This window comes from Neurospora tetrasperma (genome assembly GCF_000213175.1).
Source record: "Neurospora tetrasperma FGSC 2508 unplaced genomic scaffold NEUTE1scaffold_81, whole genome shotgun sequence".
Taxonomy (NCBI): Eukaryota; Fungi; Ascomycota; class Sordariomycetes; order Sordariales; family Sordariaceae; genus Neurospora; species Neurospora tetrasperma.
Genome location: NW_009799179.1, coordinates 9,547,167 through 9,570,267, shown reverse-complemented (window position 1 = coordinate 9,570,267; position 23,101 = coordinate 9,547,167). Strand labels below are relative to the sequence as shown.

At 52.8% G+C, this 23,101-nt stretch overlaps 7 protein-coding genes across 7 annotated transcripts; 4 read left to right on the top strand and 3 right to left on the bottom strand.

Annotated features, from left to right (window-relative positions):
- Positions 1-3,207: 3,207 nt before the first annotated feature.
- NEUTE1DRAFT_93326 (uncharacterized protein) lies at positions 3,208-6,514 on the top strand (the record flags this gene model as incomplete). The annotated part of the gene is made up of 3 exons (XM_009859024.1): positions 3,208-3,683; positions 3,744-5,381; positions 5,442-6,514. 3 exons carry the CDS (start codon positions 3,371-3,373, stop codon positions 6,332-6,334), a joined length of 2,844 nt encoding a protein of 947 aa, XP_009857326.1.
- Positions 6,515-7,898: 1,384 nt separating this feature from the next.
- Positions 7,899-10,548, top strand: NEUTE1DRAFT_93323 (uncharacterized protein; the record flags this gene model as incomplete). The annotated part of the gene is made up of 3 exons (XM_009859023.1): positions 7,899-8,303; positions 8,355-8,488; positions 8,651-10,548. 3 exons carry the CDS (start codon positions 7,899-7,901, stop codon positions 10,416-10,418), a joined length of 2,307 nt encoding a protein of 768 aa, XP_009857325.1.
- Positions 10,549-11,040: 492 nt separating this feature from the next.
- NEUTE1DRAFT_93321 (uncharacterized protein) lies at positions 11,041-12,384 on the top strand (the record flags this gene model as incomplete). The annotated part of the gene is made up of 3 exons (XM_009859022.1): positions 11,041-11,268; positions 12,017-12,116; positions 12,176-12,384. 3 exons carry the CDS (start codon positions 11,041-11,043, stop codon positions 12,283-12,285), a joined length of 438 nt encoding a protein of 145 aa, XP_009857324.1.
- Positions 12,385-13,287: 903 nt separating this feature from the next.
- On the bottom strand, positions 13,288-13,638 carry NEUTE1DRAFT_51270 (uncharacterized protein; the record flags this gene model as incomplete). Its single annotated transcript, XM_009856663.1, has 1 exon — positions 13,288-13,638. The coding sequence occupies one exon, from the start codon at positions 13,636-13,638 to the stop codon at positions 13,288-13,290; it is 351 nt and encodes a 116-aa protein (XP_009854965.1).
- A 331-nt stretch (positions 13,639-13,969) lies between these two features.
- Positions 13,970-14,780, bottom strand: NEUTE1DRAFT_143493 (uncharacterized protein; the record flags this gene model as incomplete). Its single annotated transcript, XM_009859021.1, has 2 exons — positions 13,970-14,632; positions 14,715-14,780. The coding sequence occupies 2 exons, from the start codon at positions 14,778-14,780 to the stop codon at positions 13,970-13,972; spliced, it is 729 nt and encodes a 242-aa protein (XP_009857323.1).
- Positions 14,781-16,157: 1,377 nt separating this feature from the next.
- Positions 16,158-19,767, top strand: NEUTE1DRAFT_134046 (uncharacterized protein; the record flags this gene model as incomplete). Its single annotated transcript, XM_009859020.1, has 2 exons — positions 16,158-18,677; positions 18,733-19,767. 2 exons carry the CDS (start codon positions 16,158-16,160, stop codon positions 19,261-19,263), a joined length of 3,051 nt encoding a protein of 1,016 aa, XP_009857322.1.
- An 884-nt stretch (positions 19,768-20,651) lies between these two features.
- On the bottom strand, positions 20,652-22,717 carry NEUTE1DRAFT_93314 (uncharacterized protein; the record flags this gene model as incomplete). The annotated part of the gene is made up of 3 exons (XM_009859019.1): positions 20,652-21,332; positions 21,414-22,127; positions 22,190-22,717. The coding sequence occupies 3 exons, from the start codon at positions 22,496-22,498 to the stop codon at positions 20,652-20,654; spliced, it is 1,704 nt and encodes a 567-aa protein (XP_009857321.1).
- Positions 22,718-23,101: the final 384 nt, after the last annotated feature.

Here is a 23,101-nt window from a genome sequence, read left to right as displayed (position 1 = left end):
TGGTGACTTGCATCAACCTGACGCATTTCGTGCTTCGAGTCCGGAGGCGATCTCCGAACCTGACGTGTAACCCGCGACAGGGGCACCACAAGGAAACAGGGGGCGCGCATAGTGATGCAGGGATAGCTGTGGTTATGGAATTAGGGCCTTCCCGGAGGGGTTATCATGTACCAGAAATGATGTTGAGATTTTCACAGTTGTAAAACATGATCAACAGAGCAAGTTAAAGCGACAAGCAAGCTTTGAAAAGAGAGGCGATTCAAGACGGCAAAGAAAAAAACAGCTGAGAGGAATGAAGTGAAGACGGATTGCCTGGAGACAGATAATGGTGAAATGGGGGCGAGATTATATAAAATCACGAGCCGTTTCCCAAGGTCAAGGAAGCCCAGATGACCGGATGCAAGGGCGAGCTGGTCCGGTACTTAAGGTTTCGGGATCCGGCAGGTCGCAGATGTCAAGCGCGGCTCATTGTGGTAGATGTACACGTGTACTTGTATGTACACTACTTGATGCATTTTCAGGCCTGTCTCTCTGAATGAATGGCACCCATGAAGGCTGGTCGGCGGTTGTTGTCTGGTGGCTCGCTCTCGTTAACGCAGATTTCCACTACCTCCTTCATTTACATACCTGCCCGGCTCTGATATCATGGAGATGACGAAGGGGAGACGAAGGAGGGGTTTCTCACAGAACCTCTACCTCTTCTATGCAGGAAGCAAGCACATTGCCACCATCGGATTCACGGCATTTCTATCTCGTGTATATCTTCACCCATCCGCGCAAAGAAGAGTTGGACTGAAAAGAAAAAAGGTACCCAAAAAGATCGTCAGGGGTCTAGACTACCAAGAACTCCCTTGCTTCCCTCGTTTCCATTCAACTCCGTCAAAGTCAGGCCTCCCCTGTCCCCTCTTCCAGGTTCTCTTCGGTGAACGGCTCTCAGTGAACAACAAGGCGGGGCTTCAGGTACCTACACCAGCTGGACCATTGTTCTCTCTCATTCAACCAATCAGACTTTGGGAATGACAAAGCCGCCCACTTGCACGAGACAGCATCAAAACCCCTGGTCCACTGTCGACCGTCCAGTGGTGGGCGGGTGGGTGTCGGGCACTGCTGGAGTGCCCGCTGGGGGACGCCTCCCACCACATCCCACAGTAACGTTTCAGATGCTTGCTTGCTTGGGCTTGGGCTTCCTTCTATGTCAGGGGGAAAAAAAAATCTTGGGAGCAACTTTCCATTCTTTCTTTTTGATCAACGACGGACCCACGAGGGACTTGCCACGGCCCTGTTGCCAGTCAAACGGGCAAATATGATTCGACCGGGACCGAGCAACCAACCGGGCAGGCGGGCGACCGACCGACCAGTTTCGTTCGGGCTGAGCCACGCGGGCAACCTTCCTGAATTCGATTGCGGAATGGAACAGAACACCTTGTAGAAGCTCCGAAAGGAAAGTCTCGTATTTTTTTTTATTTCTATCTATGGAAGAATCTGAAAGAGAAAACGGACCGACCGATAGCTTTATATACGAAAGCTGTTGAGAATTTGGAAAGTCTTCCGAGAAGGGCTGTTCCCTGGCTGGCTGGCGGGCTGGCTAGAACGGAGGCGATGCTACTTATGCTTGTCGGAGGCCTCGATGCAAGGTACGCACTGGTCAAGTGACCGCCGTAGACCGCAGACAGAACAGAAGATGAGGATGAGCGTTTGAATTGACGGACGGATTGGACGGATCGGGCAGTCCGTTTGTTTTTGATGTTTCCGTTCGTTCGTTTGTTGCTTATGGCTGGCTGGCTGTCATTCTGAAAAAGTAGTGAATGAATGGCATTTTTGAAGGAGAAAAAAGATTACAGGCCATTCGCCCAAACGGGCAAGGCGGTTTGACCAACCATTACGGAGTCGGGGACTTGGTCGCTGAGAGCCAGCCGTTCGTTCGGTTCGGTTGATTTGTCCCATTTTGCTCGCTTGATTCGTTCCAAGAGATTCGATTCGAGAAATTCGATTTCAAAATAGGGGACTGTGTATGTGTGTGTGTGCGTGGGAGGCAACTCAAACTCGCCTCAAGGAGGCTCGGAGGGGGGATTCCCGGCTTCTTTCTTGTCATGTCGTCTTGTCTTGTCTTGTCTCGTCTGAAGTACACTACACCAAGATTCAAACTCCGACTCCCTCACTAGACGCTGGTGGTACTCAACACTACTGGGAACATATCAGTATCACTAACACTTGGGGGGAAAAAAGCGTCAAAAGTCGTTTCACATACCCGCTGGGGTGAACCCTTCTTTGCTTCCCGCGTTCCGTCTCGTCTTCCATCTGATCGTCCGGTTTTGTCGAAAGAGTTCGGAGAATCTACGACTTCCCTTACACTTTCACTTTTCCACCATTTCTCCATCATCTCCATTCTTTCTCTTCACTTTCAACACATCCAGCTGGCCTGTGCATTTCCTTTTCCCGAAACAGCCCAGCGCAGGTTTCGCTTTTCTTTCTTCTTTTTGCCAAACAGAAGCAAGGCAGGTTCTTAACTTTTGTACGAGTTCTTGCCTATCCATGACGACCTGGACAACATCCTAGAAGCTTTTACTTGTCCCATTCCACGTCGATCATCATCAGACTTGGATCGATCCGATTTCTTGGCTTGGAGACGTGGACCGTGAGCACCTGGACCGCCTGGGCCAATCCACCAAACGAACAATTACCCAGTTCTTCTCATTCTTCGCTGCCCATCCTTCTCTCACTTCCTGCGTTGCTCTGCTCTACCTACTCGCTCCCCTCCTTTGAGCACACAGGGGCCCTATTCCCGTTGAGGAGATCCTTCTTGTTCTTTCACTTCTCCTTCCAGGTTGATCCTCGGCTTTTGTCCATTGCTTGGCCTTGACCATCCAGTCCTTTTTTGACGTCAATCATCGTCGTCGTCGTCGCTTAGGAAGGGGGTTCAAACCAACAAAACAAGCAAGAAACAACTTTGCCTTTGTTTGTCAGTCGCTCACTTTCAACCAATCACCACTTCCACACACATACACCATTCATTGTTTGACTACCGCGACATCTGATCGATACATCCTACACATCGAAATATCATATCCAACTTTCCGAGAACCGGCTTCGAGGATACCACTACTGCACGCCACGGCAATCTTTCGACGGCATACATACATGAGTTAAGGGGGTTTTGGAACGACACCACAATACATCCAACTTTCGACCATTTCGCAGCGCATATTTCTTATCTACAGCATCATCGACGACACAAAATAGAAGGGGAGAAGGAAAAAAGCAATTTGTATACGATACTGGCGAAGAAGAATAGAAGGAACTGAATAGGACATCACCATTCGAACTGAATATATCGACCATTCGTTCATCAACACACACAACAACAAACACCATGATCCGCAGGAAGCGGACGGCCCTTGGGGCCTTCTTCGCCGGGCTCTTCATGGCACAGGGAGTCATGGGCGACGACATTCTCAAGACGGTCGGCTTCAACGTATGCGAGCAGGACGCCCAGGTTTCGGTACAAAGGGCCGATGTCACCTACAACAACGCCGACAGGACGGTTGTTTTCAACGTGGCGGGAACGAGCAACCAAGTACAGAATGTCACCGCTCATCTTTCAGTGACGGCTTACGGGATGAACATCTACGACAACACGTTCAACCCTTGCGATGAGGGTACTTTTGTGAAGCAGCTTTGCCCTGGTATGTGGAAGTTTCCTGGATCAAGCGTTATTGTAGGTGAGATATGCTGACGATCGATAGTCCCCGCTGGTTCCTTTTCCGCTAAAGGATCCCAGGTACTTACTTCAGAGGTAGCCAGCATGATACCGCCGATAGCGTTCCAGATCCCCGATATCGCCGCCATGGCCAAGTTCGAGCTGCTATCCAAGGAGTCTGGACAAAACGTCGCATGCATCCAGTCTGAAGTAACGAACGGCAAAACCGCCGCTGTCCCCGCCGTCTCATATATCGCCGCCGGTGTGGCCGGTGCCGCCCTCATCTTGACCGGTATCTCGGCCGCTGGAGCTGCCGTTGCCGGAAGTAGCGCCGCCGCAGGCTCAGCAGGAGGAGCTGCGAGCAGTGCCGGCGTGGGCACCATCAGCCCTAGCTTCACCGAAGTCTTTGGTCATTTCCAGGGCATGGCCATGAACGGCATGCTGTCCGTCAGCTACCCTCCCGTCTACCGTAACTTCGCCAAGAACTTTGGCTTCTCTACGGGCATCATCCCGTGGGCGGCCATGCAGACCTCCATCGACGACTTCCGCAGCAAGACGGGCGGAAACCTCACTCACAACAGCTTCACATTCCTCCGGGAGAATGCCACGCTCGTCTTTCCCGACAACACCACCACCACGCTTCACGAGAACACGGCTTCTTCCGCGCCCGTCAAGCGCGCCTTCACCGAGTTCATCCGCCTCGCCGCTCGCGAGATCGAGACCAGTGTTAACCTCACGGATTCCAGCGCAGCCAACACCACCGAGTCCGGAAATGGAACCACCACCGCCTCCGACAACACAGACAGTTTCCGCGTCGCCGTCAAGGGCATCCAAAGCTACGTCCAGCAACTCGCCATCCCGTCCGCCAACATGTTCATGACGATCTTGCTCATCGTCGCCATCATCATCGCCGCCATCGTCGTCGGCATCCTGCTGGTGAAGGTTGTCCTCGAGATCTGGGCCCTCTTCGGCTCTTTCCCCGCCAAGCTCTCCGGTTTCCGCAGGAACTACTGGATCTCCATCACACGCACCATCACCTCACTCATCATGCTTCTGTACGGCGTCTGGGTCTTGTATTGCGTCTTCCAGTTCACGCAGGGCGATTCCTGGGCGGCCAAGCTCCTTGCTGGCCTTACCCTCGCGCTCTTCAGCGGTGTTTTGGCCTTCTTCAGCTACAAGATCTGGAGTACCGCGCGGGAGCTCAAGAAGCGCGAAGGCGATGTGGCAGGGCTCTACAATGACAAGAACATCTGGGTCCGGTACTCGCTTTTCTACGAGAGTTACAGGAAGGATTACTGGTGGATTTTCGTGCCGACTATTGTCTACATGTTCAGCAAGTCGGTCGTTCTCGCGGGGGCGGACGGGTCAGGTATGGTGCAGACGATTGCTCAGCTCACTATCGAGGGGCTGATGCTTTGTTTGTTGATCTGGAGCCGGCCGTACGAGAGGAAGAGCGGAAACGTGATCAATATCATGATTCAGACGGTCCGGGTCCTGTCGGTGGTGTGTATCCTGGTGTTTGTCGAGGAGTTTGGCATTGCGCAGACGACGCAGACGGTTACGGGCGTCGTGCTCATTGCGATACAGAGCACGCTGACGGGCATTCTGGCGATTTTGATTGTCTGGAATGCGATCAATGCTCTTTGCAAGGCGAACCCGCATCGGCAGAAGAGAAAGGAGATGGGTATGTTTTCCATTCCCCCCTTTGAGGTATCCTATGATTCGATCACTAACAACCGCACAGAAAAGTTGCAACAGCGCGACACCCTCACTCCCCTCGACGCCCGCAACTCCCTCCTCCTCGGCCGTGCCAAGACCGCCGACTCAACTTCTACCTTCTCGACCCTCGACAAGCCCTACGCGAACCACGACGAAGAAAAAGCCATCCTCGCCTCCCGCGACTCGGCCGCTCCTCCCCTTCCCGACCTCGGCCTCATCCCCGGCCCCAACCAACGCACTTCCACCGCCACCACCACCGCTGGCCCTGGGCCTGACGTCGGTAACAAGGCTGGTTCCAAGCTCGGCAGAATCCAATCCGGCTACACCATGTCCGTCTACTCCGACCACTCCCGCTCCACCACCCCATTCCAATACGACGGTGCCGCCGCGCCACCGATGCCGCAGCAGCCGCAACAGGTCCAACAGCAGTCATCACTAGGCAGGATGGGAAGCCGTGAGCAACTCACTGCCAGTCCCGCGCCCATGGGGATTTCGAATCCGCCCATGAACCCAATGACTCGCCAGCCAACCATGCCCAACGTCGGAGCAGCTGGTACTGGATATCGCGGAATGCCTGCCACAGGTCAGGCACAGGGTCAAGGTCCGAGGCCCGCACGATCTGGGTCCGCACCGGGCTCGGCTCCGGGACAACAAGGAGGTGGATACCAGATGCGGTTCCAGCCGCAACGGCCGCCGAGGTATGGAGCTGGTAGTCAGAGTGCTGGGAGCGCGGTGGGCGGTTATGGACAGCAGCGGCAGAGGCAGATGAGCCAGAGTAGTCAGGGGCAGGGGGGTTACTATGGCCAGCAACAGCAGCAGCAGCAGCAGCGACAGGGAAGCCAGAGTAGCCAGGGGGGTTATTATGGCCAGCAACAGCAGCAGCAGGGTGGAGGACCGGTTTATAGGCCGCAGTATTAATGCAGCAGCCACGGAACCTAGAATGATGGTTAAGGTAGAAGCGGAGGAGATAAAGGCAGGAGAAGAAAAGAGTGTGTAGGATAAGAAAGAAACAGAGGGAAGATTGAAGATTTAATGATGATGGAAAGCGACTACATACCTACCTACCTAGGAAACAAACTTCTGTTTTTGTATTTTTTTTTTTTTTTTTTGCTTTTTTGTCTTTTTTTGAACTCTGATACCAATGTAACTTTTCTAAACCAAGGATATTCTTTTTTAATTTGTGACCAAGCTTATAATCTTCGAGTTTGTTTGTTGAACTCCTTTGTAGTAATCGTTGAGGTAGGTAGAAAGATACCATTCGAGATAGGCATGGAGGGTGCTGGGCTTGAGTACTTGGCTGGAAACACTTTACATACCTAAGACATCATGAAGAGAGCCGGTGCAGAAATTCCAGTCCACGCAGCTCGTCACGTCGTATAACGACATGTTCATCTCGCTTGCGCATAGGTAGGAGGTAGCAACCACCAAAGCACAAGCTGAGCATACCCAGGAAAGCGAAGGTGGAAGCCACCGATTTCTGTGACGACCTGACGTTTCCGCGCTTGATGTCTTGACCGTGATGTATAGCTCGCTCCCGTAAGGCTGCCAAGCTCGAGACTTCATTGCGCATCCTTTTCGTCTGAGCTCAGTCTCTGGATAAAGCCTTCGCTACCGAAGCCCAGACTCGGACATAAATTGGTACGACATCCGTCTCAAAAACCTCCAGATCTACTTCCACGAAGCCCCCCCCCCCCCAAAAAAAGGACAGCGGGTGTCGACGCGGAGGTGCAGCTCGGCGGAGGCTTCTTTGTGCACGACAATAAATTCCGGCAATACACTTTTGAAGTGCCATCAACAGACGTAACGTTCAAGTACATGTATGGTGATGAGGCGGACAGGGAGAAGCTGAAGCCCAAGTCAAAGGGCGGAACCCAGTTCAACTTTGCGTTGGGGCAGGTCCGTGATGTGAGTTTGGATTTTGCAACGCCGGTGAGGAGTCCGTATATGCATTTTGTATTCACGGTCGGGAACCATGTTGAGGTCAAGGACGCGGATAAAATGGAGATCAAGATGAGCTTGTGGGTGAGGACGGGTCATAGGCCCAAAAGATTCAAGGCTGGGTAAGTGGTTGTCTCGCTGTCGGCTTTTCTGTACTTGGTTGACCATCAAGTTGAATTTGTGAGTAAATCCATCGGTAAATAACATATCTCAGTGTGAATGACGAGTGAGATTACGCAAACTGAAGATGGTTTACAAAGTGAAAGTAAGGGTGATGTTTACTTGTACAGTTGACGTTGGCAGCGACAGCGACAGATGCAAGTCCCCACCAAGTGCCAAGTGACCGTCAGCCAGCTGCAATCCCACCCGTCTGGATCCACCCTCCACTTCCATCACACCTTTCATCCAATCACATCCCGCCAGCCGTTTTTCTTTTGCACGCCCATGTACATTTCCCAGCATAATTCACCCCCATCCACACTTCTCACTCGATCCTCCAATTCTCACCAGCTCTTGATCCCGTTAACCCCCGCCATCTCTCATCATGTCACGCAAAAGAAAAGCCGAATCCGGCGAAGTCCTCAAAATCGGCAACAAAACCATCTCCCTCGAAGGCTATCTCACCAAGAAACCAAAAACTGCCAGCACCCCTTCAACCTCGACATCAGACAACAACACCCCAGCACCATCAACCGAAAATGATGCAACAACACCAACAGACCCCAAGGAATTCAAGCCCTCTCGCCCTCTCACAGGAGATCCCTCCCTTTTCGCCACCCGCCGCGCCCTCCCTTTGTACCTCTACCAAGACCGGATCCGCTCCATTCTGTCTAAGAAGGACGTGCTGGTACTAGTGGGTGAGACCGGTTCGGGTAAATCTACACAGGTCCCGCAGTTCTTGTACCAGGAGCGGTGGTGTCAGCGACGGAGGGTCAAGGTCAAGACGAAGGTGTTGGATAAAGAGGGGAATGAGATCCTTGAGGAGGGGGGTAAAGTAAAGACAAGGGAGGAGACGGTCAACGTTGGAGGAGTCATTGCGATTACCCAGCCTAGAAGGGTCGCTGCTACTACGCTTGCGGGACGTGTGGCGAAGGAGTGCGGGACGCCGTTGGATACGAGTGGAAGGGGGACAGGGTTCAAGGGACGGGGACCGAAAGGGAAGGATGGAAAGGGACCGAAAGGTGGGAAGGAGGGAGAGGAGTGGGATGAGGAGAAGGATGTGGTGGAGGAGATGGGTAAGAATAATGGTGGTGATGAAGAGGTGATTGAGGAGAATGGGAACGAGAAGAAGGACAGGAAAGACCAGGAGAAGGGTCTGGTTGGTTATTCAGTCCGTTTCGACCATCGAGTGCCGCCGGGGACGAAGATCAAGTACGTTACGGAGGGTATGTTGCTGCAGGAACTGTTGAGGGACCCGCATCTACGACAGTACTCGGCCATCATTGTGGACGAAATCCACGAACGCAGTGTGGATGTTGATTTGCTGTCTGGTTTCCTCAAGCAGATTGTTACGGGCGACAAGGCCGGTCGTGGAGGGATCCCGCTCAAGGTGGTGGTCATGAGTGCTACAGCACAGGTCGAAAGAATCAAAAAGTTCTTTTCCAGCGACGACAGTCTTAAGAAGGGGACATCCGGGGAAGAAGTGGAATACCTCGAGATCGAAGGCCGACAGTTCCCCGTCGAAGTTATCCACGAGCCCAAACCCGTTCCAGACATCCAGGAGGCACTCCTCAAAACCGTCTTCAAAATTCACACCCAAGAGCCGCTCTCCGACAAACACGGCAAGAAGGACATCCTGTGCTTCCTGACAGGTCAGGAGGAGATTGAGGCTGCCCAGAGACTCATTGAAGAATTCGCCGAAACCCTCGACCCCAAAGTGCCCAAAGTCAAAGTCTTCCCGCTCTTCGGCCAGCTCTCCATGGAAGCCCAGCACGAAGCCTTCCAGCCCATCAAGCACCCCTTCACGCGCAAGATCGTGCTAGCCACCAACATTGCCGAAACCTCCGTCACCGTCCCCGGCGTGCGCTACGTGGTCGACTGCGGCAAAGCCAAAGTCAAACAATACCGTCCCCGTCTCGGCATGGAATCGCTGCTCGCCAAACCCATCTCCAAATCCTCCGCCATCCAACGAACCGGTCGTGCCGGCCGTGAAGGCCCCGGTAAATGCTTCCGTCTCTACACAGCCGACACCTTCGCCACCCTGCCAAAGACGGACCTCCCCGAGATTCTGCGGACCGACGTCCTCGGCGCCGTCCTGACAATGAAAGCCCGCGGCATCGACGACGTGCTCTCTTTTCCCTTGATGGACCGTCCGGAAATTGACGCCGTCGAAAACGCTCTCGTGCACTTACACGTCTTGGGGGCACTAGGCGACGACGGCCGCATCACCGACACAGGCCGCAAAATGGTCTTGTTCCCCGTCACTGCGCCCTACGCGCGCGTCTTGCTCGCGGCCGCTGACCCCCGCTATGACTGCCTTTTGGAAGCCATTGACATCATTTCGTGCATCACAGCTGGCGACGACATCTTCATGCAAGTCCGCTCGGAAAAAGACAAGGAAGCCGTGGACGTGTACAGGAAAGAACTCCAGCGTCGCGAGGGCGATTTAATCACGTACCTGAATACCATGCAACGCTTCGTTTCCACCCCTTCCGCGGATCGCGGAACCTTTTGCAAACAACGCCGGATTAATGTGCGGAATATGCGGCAGGCGCTGAATATCAGGAAACAACTCCGGTCGCTGTCGGTCAAGAATAAGATGCTGGCGGAGTTTCCGATGCCGGATGCGGAGGTGACGTACCAGCCTGTGTCGCCGGAGACGGCAGAGAGGATCCTCAAGGCGTTCTTGAAGGGGTTCGCGATGAAGACGGCGGTGTTAGCGCCTGATGCGAGTTATGTGACTGCCCATGGGAAGCATGTGGTTGCTATTCATCCGAGTAGTAGTTTGCATGGGGTCAAGAGGGAGGCGATCATGTTTTTGGAGCATGTGTATACGCAAAAGAATTATGCAAAGAAGGTGAGCGCCATTCAGGCGGGGTGGATTGCTGAGGCGTTGGCTGCCTAACCTGAACGTGTGTTCTAGTGGGTAGCAGGGTTTATTATGGCCAGAGATGTGAAAATGGTGGTCAAGTGGTAGAGAAGGTGTGAGGTATAGATACCCTAGATAGAGGTGCTGAATGCATGTACTTAAGTCTACACTGAGCATCAAATCTGTTCGTCACTGAACATAATCCACGGTGAAAGTGGCCTGTTGATGATTTGTTTACATCGCGATACTCTCCTTGGTGTAGTCTATCTCAGTCCTCGAAAAAGTGGACCTTGACCCACCGTCTCCGGTCTTGGCACTTGTCATCACCAAGCGCTCCAGTCTCCAACCGTCGGGGGCGTTCGGCAAATCCGGCATTCCGCCCGGACCGTCACTCAACGCCGCGCCGTTCATTGCAGTGTATCAGCCGCCCCGTCTCCGTCGCCGCACCCATTAACCACCATCACCACCAGCTTCATCTCCCTCCCTCTTTTTTTCTCCCCTCTCTTTTACCAGCTTTTTCTCCCCATTCACCCCCCCCCTTCTCCCCCCCCATCCCCCCTCCTCCCCCGTCTTTCCTCCACTTCTTTTCTCTTTTATCTTTCTCTACCCTTTTTTCACTGGCCATCCACCCCAAACAAAATCGAAGAGGAATTTCAGAATGTACGCCCTCACCCCAACCCTCCGCCGCTCCGCCGCAGCCCTCACCCACTCCAAAAACCACGGCATGACGCCCGGCCCGCTCGCTCTCCTACCGCCCATTTATCTTTATCGACGACTCCTTCGCGCGCACAGAAAATACTTGCCGCGCGAGATGAGGCTGTTGGGGGATGAGTATGTCAAGGCCGAGTTTCGGGCGCATCGGAGTGTGGATAATCCGGCGCATTTGGTGAGTTTTATGCATTTCTTTCTTTTTATACATTTGAGGTTCTGGATGTGGGGTGGGATGGGCTGTGGGGTGGGATACAGTGGGATGGGATGTTTGGAGGGGGTGGATGGGATGGATGGATGGGATGAGTAGGGATGGGATGGGATGGGACGTGGAGGGTCAAAGGGGGGCCAAGGTGAGGGTTGAGAAGGTAGTAATAAGGGGCGTGGGGGAAGGTATTGGGACGTTGGAAGTGAGGAGTGGGAAGGAAGTGGCAAGTGAAGTGAAGGTGAAGAAGCTCTAAGGGATGATGAAAAGGTGGTGAAGTGACTGATGAAGTACACAACGCAAACCAGAGGGGAGAAGAGGGGGAAGTGAAGATTGCGGAGGTTATGCACTGGAAATTCCTGGTGGGAGCATATGACAGGGACTGAAAAGGAGGGCGATAAGGAGAGAGAAAGTGATGGAAGTGAGGAAAGTGGGAGCGGTGATACAGCCGATGGGAAATGAAGACCGAACAGCAAGGGATGAGATTTGTCGGAATACGAGGGCCGAACTGGAAAAACAAATACCGAAAGCCTGGGGTAAACGGAGGAAGCTACGGCAGGAGAATGACAACAGAGTACGCTTAAGAGAGCAACTCGGTTGAACGGCATGAAGGAAAGGGATGAAAAGGAGGACAGCGTCGACAGCAGACTGGAACCGTGGTCATTGAGCAGGAGCAAATTCTCTTCAAAAGCATAGACTAACACAAACACCCACCTCACAGATCGGCTTTTTAACAGAGTGGCAACTCTACGCCCAAAAAATCGAAGGAAACTCGTGGGTAGGCGAGAAGTTGGATAAGGGCAAGGTTGAAAAGATGAGCGGTGCGTATTCCTCCCTTTCCCAATTTCCTCGTGCTCGGTCACTAACATGAACATGACAGACGAGCAAATCGGTCAACTATACGAGCTCATGCAAGCCATCCAAAAGCGCGGAACCGAAGGAGATCTTGAGGACGGTGACGGTGGAGAGTCTGGACAAAAGTCGCAATGATCGCTGTAATTAAAGGTTTATGTTTCGATAAGTGTACGGCTTGCTTCTGTTCTTTGTGTTCAAGTAACTGTACAACTAAGCTATCTAAATCAAACGCTTATGAGGAACTCAAGTACACGAGATGTCTGTGACAAGACAACCCCTGGAAGACAAATTCGCTCAATAGTCAAAGAATGTACTCTTTCTCCCAAAAAGTAACCACCATCTCTACCTTGACCTGTCCCTCTTTTCGGAACACCCTCCTTCCTGCCTTTGCAATGACCAGCCCTCGAGGACTGGGACCGCTCTGTCCTAGAAATTGACGGCGACGGAGGCTCTGTAAAAAATGGAAAGCCTTTTTCGAACGCGGGAGGAGGGAATTGGTGTGATCGATCGTGCAGAGCCATGGGGGTTTGTCATCCTCAGAAAATCGTAGTTCTAAAGGCAGTGGTTTGGAAAATCTAGGGTCCAGTCCCCACATCTCAAGCCAGCCGAGCACGGCGGGAAGGACGGTATAGCTAGCGACGGGGAGAATGGGGATCGAAGAGAGATCCGGTGCAGTTGAGTTAATGAGCCTGTGGGATCGTGGTTGATTAGCTGGGGTCTTATCTCTTATGTTGCTGTCAATCGTAAGAAGCCATGTTGGAACAAAAAAGGAGGGACCGAGTACGTGCCCGAATAAAAGTTCAGTGAAAGCTCTCATGCCCGTCATTCTGCTGTCTTTGTCATCCTCGAGGCAGATGATGATTACCGGCCTGGGGGACCGTTGCCTGTTGGCACGGAAGGCTTGATCGGCAACTACAATCCGTTCAAGTGAATGCTTGAGCCGAGTTTCTGCGGAAAGTAAAAAGATGGAGAAAACCCGATAGTCGCTTTGTTTAGGCTGAGAGGGCTCTCGAAAAGAGTAATCGCTGTCTTTAGGGCCCTGAAGGCCGATGTCGTGAAATATGTCATCGGTCTCTGTGAAGCTTGTGAGTACCACTGGTTGATGGTCGCTAATGTGAAGACTGAATACCTACGTTCCTAGCGTTCTCCGTGGACAGCAAGGACCTGTTTCATGGCCTCGTGCCATTCCGTTTTCATTCGACCGTACGCGCCAAACACGTGCTTGAGCTGATGGGCTGTCTTCACATTCGGCTTGGACGCAATCTTGGAGTCTGTGGGGGTACTGGTAGGTGCGGACGATGGCTTAGTCGGTGGGACGGAGCTCTTGTCATCGGCCACAGCTTGCGCAGGTTGCTCCTGTGGGGGTTCCTCTGACTTGGACGATATGCTAGTTGGGTTTGTAGCAGAGTGGTCTGATGAGTCCGACTGCTCTGCCGAGTCAGACACCTCTACCTCTAATATAGTTGGTAACTTGCTATCGAAAGACATTGTGGAGATGGAAAAGAAAAGAGTAAGATAGAGCGAGAGTTGGTGATGGGAAGAGGGTGAGATGAAGAGTGGTGTGGTTTGTTATCCAATGAAAAGGGTATCGTCTAGCTTTAAGTACTGTAGGTATCTGGTATGCTGTCTAAGATGCTCCTCCTGTATTGTAGTCCGCCGTGCCTGCCGTGTCAGTTGTGATGAGAAACTGCTGGATGTTTCCGAGGCCCTTTGGTCGTCGCTCCTCCCTTGGATCGGCCGTGTTGCCTGGAGCGCAAGAGGATCCGGGTACGTCTTTCTTTATAGCCCGTCCCTCACCATCGAGGGTCACAAGTCGTACTTAGAAGCCCAACTTCCCGGTCAGTCCCGAGAATACCCTCGTAAGAACAAAGCCCTCGTCCGACTCATCTGCAGAGCCTGCCACTGACGGCGGATAGATGGGCTTCTTGGTCCTTGGGTCCTTGTATGCCCTCAGCGCATCCTCAATAGCCTGCAACCTCGCCTGCCTCTCCTCGTCCCTCTTGAAGAACTCGTCCTCCCTCTTCTTTCCCTCCTCCAACTGCTTCTCCAAATCCTTTATCCTCTGCACATTTGGATCGGGCTTTGACGAGGACCGATAGTACTCGTAGAGCAGCAGGGCGCTGGCAATGGTCAAGATAAAGGCGTCCCCAATGACATCGGCAAACAGGTCGACGGCCTTGGGCTCGGGCAAGGGCCTGAACTTGCGCTTCCATATGCTCTTGGGAGGCTCCCTGACGGCATGCGACTCCTTTGGTATGACACCGTACTTGGCTTTGAGTTCCAACTCTTTGCGCACTTGCTCTTCTGTCTTGACGGTGGGCGCTTCGGCTTTCTCTTTGGCTTCCTTTGCGCGCAGCTCGGCGTCGGAGTTTCGAAGGGCGAGGACGGACAGGCGCATGTTGAGCTGGTGCATCATCTGGCCATACTTGGCGGCAAAGGCGCGGAATTTGGGGTGTTCATGGGCTTGGTGCTTGATGTGGTTCTGGGTGAAGAAGAAGAAGAAGCATGTCAGGTTACTTGGTTACCCATGACAAGGAGAAGGGAAGGATAGAGGGAGGACATACGGCGCCATACTTGGAGATATGCCGCACAAAGAGGGCGGCAAGCTTAAAGAGAGGAAGGGAGACCATGGTGATGTCTGAGGTGAGGTGTTGCCAAGGAGGTAAGACCTAACCTCTAACCAGGGAAAACCGCTGGTCGGTCGTTGCCGCCGTTGGTGGGTGAGTTGGCGATGCCGAGGTTCCGCGAATTGGGACGAATTGGGAGTTTGGCCAAGGAGCCAACGAGTGGAAGAGGTTGTTTGCCAAGTGATGGCTGTTGTCCAAGTTCACAGAAAAACCTGGAGTAGGTCACAATGGTTTCTATACTACAGGCGCATGTGACGAGACATTGAAGGAGAGTGCCGGGTAGGTAATCTTTAAAGTTCGGATGACGGACAATTCCAGCATCCCAGGACTTCCGTCATCCTCCATATCGATAAGCTCCATTGACTGTGACAAGCAGCTGCCTGATTGGATTGATTGGCGTGAACAGCACCCTAACGTCGAGTCAAGATGCCGCTAACCAGCCAGCTCAGCACAGCACCCCACTGAACCGGGCGAGTCAGGCCCCCTGGTCTACCTGTGGGCGCCCTGCGGTGCTGGCTTGGCAAGCGACAGTGGAGGTTCAGGTCCCTTTGGCTGCAGTGGGCTGGAGAGGGTCCCCGCCGTTGCCCTGGCGACTTGACTGGCAAAGGGACAAACAAAACGAAAGGTCTCCAGCTCCATGCTTGCCAATTTTGGACGGTGGATTCATTCCAAAGCAACAACCAACTTCCGTTTTGCAATTCAATCAACACAACGAACTGAACTCAGCGTCCTTCTTTTCCACTTTCCACCTTCCCTTGATCTCTCCACTTTTGCAACAAAGTCGTCACCATCCTGGTTTGATTTATTTGCAAGGTACCGCACTGTACCGTACCTTGGCTACAGTAGTGCGTTTGGACACTGCGCGCAGCCTGGGAAACCAAGTGGATGAATTACTACCGACCTTCGTTTTCGTCGTCACCAATTATTCCGTCCTCCGACCCTCTCCCAGCGCGACAGCCGAGTCAATCCGCGCTGAATCATATCATCAATCGACGACGAACATCTTCATGATACTACCTGGCTTAGCTTACCTCTACATACGTCGGATCCCAGGCCGCCGAGCAGTGCTTGACCATCACTAGTCCCACTGTGAGTTTTTGCTTCTTCCAAACAGACAATTGGCGCTTCCTAGGTCTTCGTCCCTTTCCACTCTGTTTCACCCCCTTGCTTTGTTTACTTTGTGTCTCTAACCAAGGTGGAACCTCCACTCCTTAGACCTTTCAGATAATTCACAGCATTGAATGACCCGACGAACAGGACGAGACTCCCCGCCAACGACCCCGACGTCAAACTCGACGACTTCCTAATAATACATACCCGATCGATCGACCTGTGATCCTCGAGGCGCTCGAGAAAGTCGTGGGAATGAGAGGTGTCGGTATGGACGCCCTATACCCCAGAGATGTTAACGCCCCGGCGAGACCGAGAGCCCATGAGCTAAAGTCCAAGGCAGCTGCTGGGCTCAAGGCTTCCAAGGACAAAGACCACCCGCCGCCCCCGCCGAACCATGTCAACGAACCCCCCAGCTCCGACCGCAAAGAGGGCGCCATCTACCAGGTCGGCAAGCCCCTAGGAAAGGGCGGCTTCGCTATCTGCTACGACGGCAAGCTGATCGGAAGCTCCAAGCGATATGCCCTCAAGATCGTCAAGGCCCAGATGGCCTCCAAAATGGAGCAGAAATTCCAGACCGAGCTCCAGATCCACTCCAAAATGCGACATGTGAACATTGTCCAGTTCCACCGCGCCTTTACCTTTGAAAACTGCACCTATCTGGTTCTCGAACTATGCTCCAATGGCTCTCTCATGGACATGGTCAAGCGCCGCAAAGGCTTGACAGAACCCGAGGTGCGCTTCTACACCGTCCAGATTGCTGGCGCCATCAAGTACATGCACGCCAAGGGCATCATCCACCGCGATCTCAAGATGGGCAACATCTTTCTCGACAAGTACATGAACGCCAAGATTGGTGACTTTGGCCTGGCTGCCTTGCTCCTCACCGGGAAGGATATGCAGATCATGAGGAGGACGACCCTATGCGGAACACCCAACTACATTGCACCCGAGATTCTCGAAAAGGGAAAGAAGGGCCATGACCACATGGTGGACATTTGGAGTCTGGGTATTATAGTCTACGCTATGCTCACCTCGAAACCACCTTTCCAGTCTTCCACGACCGACGAAATCTACCGCCGCGCGAGAGAACGTGATTACGAGTGGCCGTCGCCCGATGCTACACAAAAGTACTACAGCCTGGAGGCCAAGGATCTTGTTGCAAGCATGCTGCAAGACGCAGACATGAGACCGGATCCTGATACCATCGTCTCTCATCCCTTCTTTACCTCTGGCTACATGCCCGTACCTTCCGACATTTCGTCCAGACTCCGAGACTCCCCACCACAGAATCCCGCCTTCTACGATCCTCTGTCCGGTCCTCAAGCGGAAGCAGACAACCTCCGCAATGTGCAAGAGATGTGCAAGGAGTGCAGTGTGGGTCCATGGTGCACACAGCAGTTTGTCTTCAAGAACATTTGGCGAGAGATGGCAGAGGAGGAGGCAAACGGCCTTACCCCTGTTATTCCGCTCGCCGAGGGTATCGTCTACAGGCCCTACGACGAGATCAAGACCGAGGCGAGACGTCGGGCTCGTCTATTACAGCAGCAGCAAGCCGAACAGCAAGCCTCTAAGCTGACGTTGTCACAACAACCCCAGAAGCGCGTCCCGTTAGCGGACATCGGCGGAAGCAGGATGGAGGGAGTAATACATTCACAGCCTCAAAAGCCGGTTGTGGATGACCTGAGCAACAGTCTCGCCCAGGCGAGCATCGCTAACAGGGGCACCACAGGACTTCTCCGTGTCCCACCCCAGAGTTTTGCGGCTCAACAAAGGGCCCAAGGCCGCCCTCTCGCTACGGTCAGCAGCTTAGGTCGGTCGCAGACAGTTCCAGAGCCGGCGCTCAGAAGTGCTAGCTCTACTTCGTTACGCACCCGGTCTAGCAGGCGGGAAGTGCCCGAGACCGCTCCTGATGCATTAGGATCCCAGCCAATTCGACCCACGACCCGTAGCACTCGCAGCTACCCAACAACCAGAAGCCAGGCCGCGGTGTTGCCAGCTGAAGAGCCCGCTCCTATCCAGCGGAGTGTACCAATCTCGACATCGCAAAAGCCTCAAGAGGACAAGCTGAGTCTCTTCAGTCCTGCCGAGTATCAAGAGGCAGTACCAGGGACGCAGCCTGACATCGTCCTTGAGAGGCTTCGCAGACTGCAGGCAGAGCTGGAACGGGCATTGAACGCCCGCTCAATGGCTCTTGTGTCGTCCCGGGACAAGACTCCATCACCTCCTCACATCGTAGTCAAGTGGGTTGATTACACCAACAAGTTTGGTTTGGGCTACATCTTGAATGATGGCAGTGTCGGTTGCATTCTTCGTAGCATCCCTACCCAGGAGGGTAGCCGAAGTGGTTTGCTACCACCTGCTTGCGTGCTCGTCCATGGTGCTGAACGTCACTGCCAGCGCAGAGACGACCCTAGGTATCCAGACAGGCATCAAATCCTGCCCCAAAATGAGGGCGTATACTTTTACGAAAACAATGGCGAGGACGGCATCAACCGTGTTCGGGTCTCGCCCCAGAACTTTCATATCCCAGTCAACCCCGATGGCACTACGGGTAAGCTTACGGCGGGCAAGGATATCTACGACCACCGAAAGAGGGAGCGGATTGTGTTGTGGAAGAAGTTTGCCAATTACATGATTCAGTATGGCCGAGAGTCGGACAATCAGGATGATGCGCCAATTCGGATGCCGACCATTACGGACCCGACTGTTGCGCCGAGTGATGTCGTGACGTTTTACCAGAGGTTCGGTGACGTTGGGTGCTGGATGTTTTGCGATGGTCATTTCCAGGTATGTTGCCCTCCCCTTTCCTTCTCTGCTGAAATCCAGCTAATAGTAATAATAGTTCAACTTCCCCGACCACACCAAAATCGTCCTTGACTCCACCGGCACCTTCTGCCACTTCTGGCACCTCCCCGAGTCCGCCGCCACCCACCTCTCCAAAACCGGCTCCCTCTCCGAATCCGCCCTCGACGAGCGTTCCGTCCTCTCCTACCCCTTACAAACCCTCCTCAACTTTTCGTCCCCGTCCCGCTCTACTATCACCAGCACCTCCACCTCCCGCCGTCGCCCCGAAATTCCCGCTGCGTTGCAGAACATTCCCTCCGCCAACCAGTTCCGCGAGAAGATCACGTTCATCCGAGACGTAATCAAGGAGTGGTCCGCCAACGGAGGACTGGGAAACAGTGACATGTCACGCGAGAAGAGAATAAGGTGGACGGGCTGCAGAGAGACGAGGAACGCCACGGGCCCGATGAAGCATGTCTGGGTCACGATTGGAGCGAGGTGGGGTGATTCGAGACTCAGTGCGTATGTGGATCCGAGGAGGCCCGACGAGTTGGGGGAGGAAGTCGATGAGAATGCGAAGAAGAGGTGAACCCCATGACATGATAAGGGGTATGGTGGGTGATAGGCTGGAGAGGATGATTGGCAGAAAAGAGGAGAATGGTGGCTTATCTGTTCAAGGGACGGGGAGGGGAAAAAAACAAAAAAACGGGAGATGACATTATACTCACAACCACAACGACGCAACGTACGTACGTACGTATGAATTCACGCATGCATCATCTCGCCTTTTTTTCATAGGGGCGTATCTTTACTACTTTTCATAAAGGGGGGGCGGCGTTGTCTTTTTTTCTCTTCTTCTTCTTCTTTTCCCATCACTATCTACTTCTAGGTACGGACGGAGGAGGTTTCAATTGTCGGAGTAACTTGTACCGGACTACTTACTGGTTCTGGTTGGTGGTATGGAAGTGGCATCCATCACGTATAAGGGAAGTGAGCGTTGGGCCATTGATTGGAGCCTGTCTGGAATGTTTCGAGTGTTTGTAGAAAAGGTACAATGTACATATTATGATTTCTCCAAACTCTTTTTACCAAGTCTTGTCTTTTGTGTCTTTCTTGTCTTGAGAAGTAGGTGATGAATAATGCAAAGTTATGATCAAGAGCGAAGAGAGACTTATCGTAGGCAATGTTAAGTTAAAGCACAGTGAAAGCGAACTGGTGGTGAAGTTCCCACAAGTGATTACTCTTCTCGCCAGTTTTCTCACCTCATGTTCCACTGAAAACCTAACCTACAGTAAGTAGTAAGTCTCATATGATGGTAGGTAGCCAAAGAACAAAAAACAATAAGCAACTCTTTTATAAAAAATAAAAAAAATAGTCACGCAACAGACATACACACACCGGCTACTACCTGATACATGGATAAAAGTCTCTCTCATACCCCCTTTCTCCCTTTCTTCTTCTATTCACAAAGTTCGTCACACGCTAAAGAAAGGAATACTCTGCGTATGGATTGATTTTGTATTATTCATTCATTGGTGTATCTGCCTGCCTGCCTACTAGAACAAAGCCCCCCCTCCAAAAAAAAGAGTCATGTACGCATCATATCGTCCATTTCTGTTCCATCTTCTCTCATGCTCGTAGGGTATTGATGTTGGTAACCGTAAAGTCTCAGGGTCTCCCATAAACCAGAAACTTCAAAGTCAAACGACTTTCCTCATTTCGAAGAACGAACTTCCCTCTCCACAGGCCAAGGACCCCTTTTCTCCTATTCCTTGAGGCTCTGTTATTCAAAGGTAGGCTTTCTCCAAACATGGGACTCCAGGAGCAGTGTGGTCGACATCCCTCCTCCTCGAGAAAGTGAAATAAAAACAAAAACGAAAACAGCAGGTGATATCAAGTGCGAGAAAACAAAATGACGACAGTATACTAAACAGAAACCCTCAAGTTCCCACTCTTCTCCTTCACAAATAGGACCACTCAAAAGTCCCAAAAGTTGTCAGACTTCAAGGTCTGCTTCTTGCCGGGATTTCGGTTTTGGAGGTGCATGTCCTGAGGTTCCTCCTCCTCAGTAAGCCAGTTACGCTGCGTTCCCTTCTTGCCGCCCATGCCATCTCCGGCAATAGTGATGCCCTTGTTGACAGCAGTGCTAGCCTCAAATCCCTTTCTGCTGCCCATACCATCACCTGCAATGGTAATGCCCGTGTTGGAATTCTCCTTTCTCTGTACGGGCGATTCGTCCTCGATGGACCAGTGACTTTCCAATCCACGTTGGGCCGCTTGGCGATTCTCGCTGGCCTTGGAGCGACCGTTGGCACCCTTCTCAGCCCGAGGGGATTCGTCCGAGATCTCAAAGTGAGGCTCAAAGTGCTTCTCCCTGTTCTTGGCGTTGGTGATGTTGCTCAGCGGACGAGGCGCAGGTGATGGCGCACTACCATCAGCCTTAATGAGGTCGTCGTCATACAAGTGCGACGCTGCGTTTGTGCCAGCGCCGCGGTTGCTCTTCTCAACCGGCGATGGCGCACTGCCATCAGCTTTCAAGAGGTTGTCGTCATACAAGTGGGAGGCCGCGTTGGTGCCAGCGCCGCGGTTGTTCTTCTGAATCTCGGGAGATGGGCCGTCGTTGCCAACACTAAAGTGAGTCTCGTCATCACGGCGTAGCTTACGCGGTGGTGCCTTGTTTTGCGGAGTCGAAGGGCCTTGGTGATCTTCGTCGTCAACGCTGCCAAGGAAACTTTTGACAATGGTACGGGTAGGAGCTGGCCTCTCGGGGGTGGTAAAGTCATCGAAAGACCACTGGCTGTCATGCTTGGTCTTGGGCTTCTTGTCGAAGGGAACACCAGGCTGGGGTGCGTCGGCGGGATCGGAACCGTCGGCAAAGTCGAAGTGCTTGTACTTTGTCGGATCGGGCTTCACCTTGCGCTGAACCGAGTAGATTGACTGAGGTGTATCGGGTACTTCGGGCATATTCTCATCCGTCTCAAAGAGACGGATGGGCTGGAAGTGCTTCGAGGCACCAGCCTTGGGGGCGACGCCGGGAGTCATGGAGCGACTGCGGTCAGTAGTGGGCGAGGTGGGGTCCTCAACTGGCTCATCTCCAAGAATCTCCTCAAACGTGCGTTGGCGTGGCTTGCTTCCAGCATAGGGAGAGACAACGGGCTCTGGTGGGGTTGCGACCTCTTCACGAGAAGCGAACAGAGAAAGTGACGCATGAGGATCGCGCATGGCGTTGGTGACCTTGGGACGGGTGCTCGTGGAGCCTTGGTTATCGGTAGCTGGAGTGCCGCCTTCCTTGATGCATCTTGTGATGAGGCTGATCTGATCCTTGCTGTCGCGAATTGGCCAGTTGCGACCGGACCTACCAATAACCTCGACTTGCTTAAGAAGCGAGCCTTGGTCCCAGCTCTGTCGGATTTGTGTAATCTTGCCGTCGCTGTTGAAGGTTACGATGTGGAACTGTCAAGCCACAGGGTTAGCACTTGGCTGAAACTTATGAAGGGGAAGTTTGGGTAACTCACAATAGTAAAGTTGACCTTGCGATCGGCAACGTAGTTATCTTCCAGACCAGGGAGGTAGGGGCCTCCGGTAATGAGGAACTCGAGAGAGGTGTTGACTTCTAGGGCGAGGGCATCTTGGCCTTCAATGGCATAGAGGACAGTTTCCTTCTCCTTCTTCACCTGGCTGGCGACGGTCGAGAGATGCTTGGTGATATTGGATGCGCCGGCAACGCTGGTGGTGGTTGTGATGTAGTGTAGAGAGGCGTCGTCCGAGAGCGCCGCGGCGTTTGGCGAACCGAGGAACCTCTTGTATGTGTCTTGCAATGACATGGCTGCAGTTGGCAATGTTGAGTCTTGCTGAGGAAAGGATAAAAACGCGACGATGTTTTGATCCAGTGCGATGCGCAGAGATAGCTATGATAGTATCTTGAGGCGGGGGTTTGGATAACAGAAGCTAACCAAGAAAGCAAGGACCTTGGTCAAAAGCTCTGTTTGTCGACGCGGAGAGAGAGGGGAGAATGGAGATTTTGACGAATGTCAACAAGAAGTTGGAGAGCTCCGCGAATCAATCAAAGGGAGAAAGTGAAACCAGAAAAACAAAGCTGGAGCAGGTGCAAAGGGAATAAACTGAGGAAGTGAAGGATGGAAGAGAGGGCAACCTCAATGCAAAGGTTGGCAGGGATGGGATGCATAGGTAGGGGTCCACCATGGCAGTCCACTTTCCACTTTCGCTCCCTTTGCTGGGAGCTTGGGTCCGAAGGCGCAGACAACACCTCACTATCTTATCTGCTCGTTCATGACCAAGGTAGGTAGTGTATGGACATTGGACATGAGGGAAATTCCACTTGAAATCAGCAATCTCTACTAAACAAGATTCGATGGAAAAGCAAGCTGCTTGTGGTGGTGGTGAATGTCAAGTTGAAACGACCTTGG